The sequence below is a fragment of the Penaeus monodon genome, chromosome 23, assembly GCF_015228065.2.
Source record: "Penaeus monodon isolate SGIC_2016 chromosome 23, NSTDA_Pmon_1, whole genome shotgun sequence".
NCBI lineage: Eukaryota > Metazoa > Arthropoda > Malacostraca > Decapoda > Penaeidae > Penaeus > Penaeus monodon.
Genome location: NC_051408.1, coordinates 4,164,177 through 4,164,570, shown reverse-complemented (window position 1 = coordinate 4,164,570; position 394 = coordinate 4,164,177). Strand labels below are relative to the sequence as shown.

The 394-nt window shown below is 47.7% G+C and overlaps 1 protein-coding gene across 1 annotated transcript in view; it reads left to right on the top strand.

Moving 5' to 3' along the window:
* Positions 1 to 394, top strand: part of LOC119587730 (spindle assembly abnormal protein 6 homolog) — a gene marked incomplete in the record, with an annotated part of 11,293 nt that overhangs the window by 5,858 nt on the left and 5,041 nt on the right. Inside the window, 1 exon segment of the mRNA XM_037936416.1 lies at positions 98 to 305. Within this exon segment, the coding sequence (XP_037792344.1) occupies positions 98 to 305 (208 nt within the window).

The following is a 394-nucleotide window of genomic DNA, read 5'->3' as shown; positions in this document are numbered from 1 at the left end:
TGCCTTAAACTCCCCATACATTCCTGATACTGAAATGTCTTTCACTTATATCTACTCTTTGACCTGTCACACTGACCGCCATTCCCGAACCTTATAGAGTAATGTTCGTGGGGCAGCCCTAATGGAGCAGGACAAACTCGTCACAGAAAAGGACTCAAAGGTTGCAGAGTTGAGCGAGCAGGTGCAGCAGATGGCAACCAAGCTTTCGCAGCTCACCCTCGACAATGAGAAACTCCTGGGCGAAAATCGAAAAGTCAAGGAGAAGCTGCTGGAGCACGAAAAGACGCTTGAGACCAACGAGAAAGGTTTGGTCTTACATTGTCTCTGGTCTGGCTTTTTGTTTTAAATTGGGAGGGTCGGATGGGAAGTCAGAAAGACGGTGTGATTCTTTCCC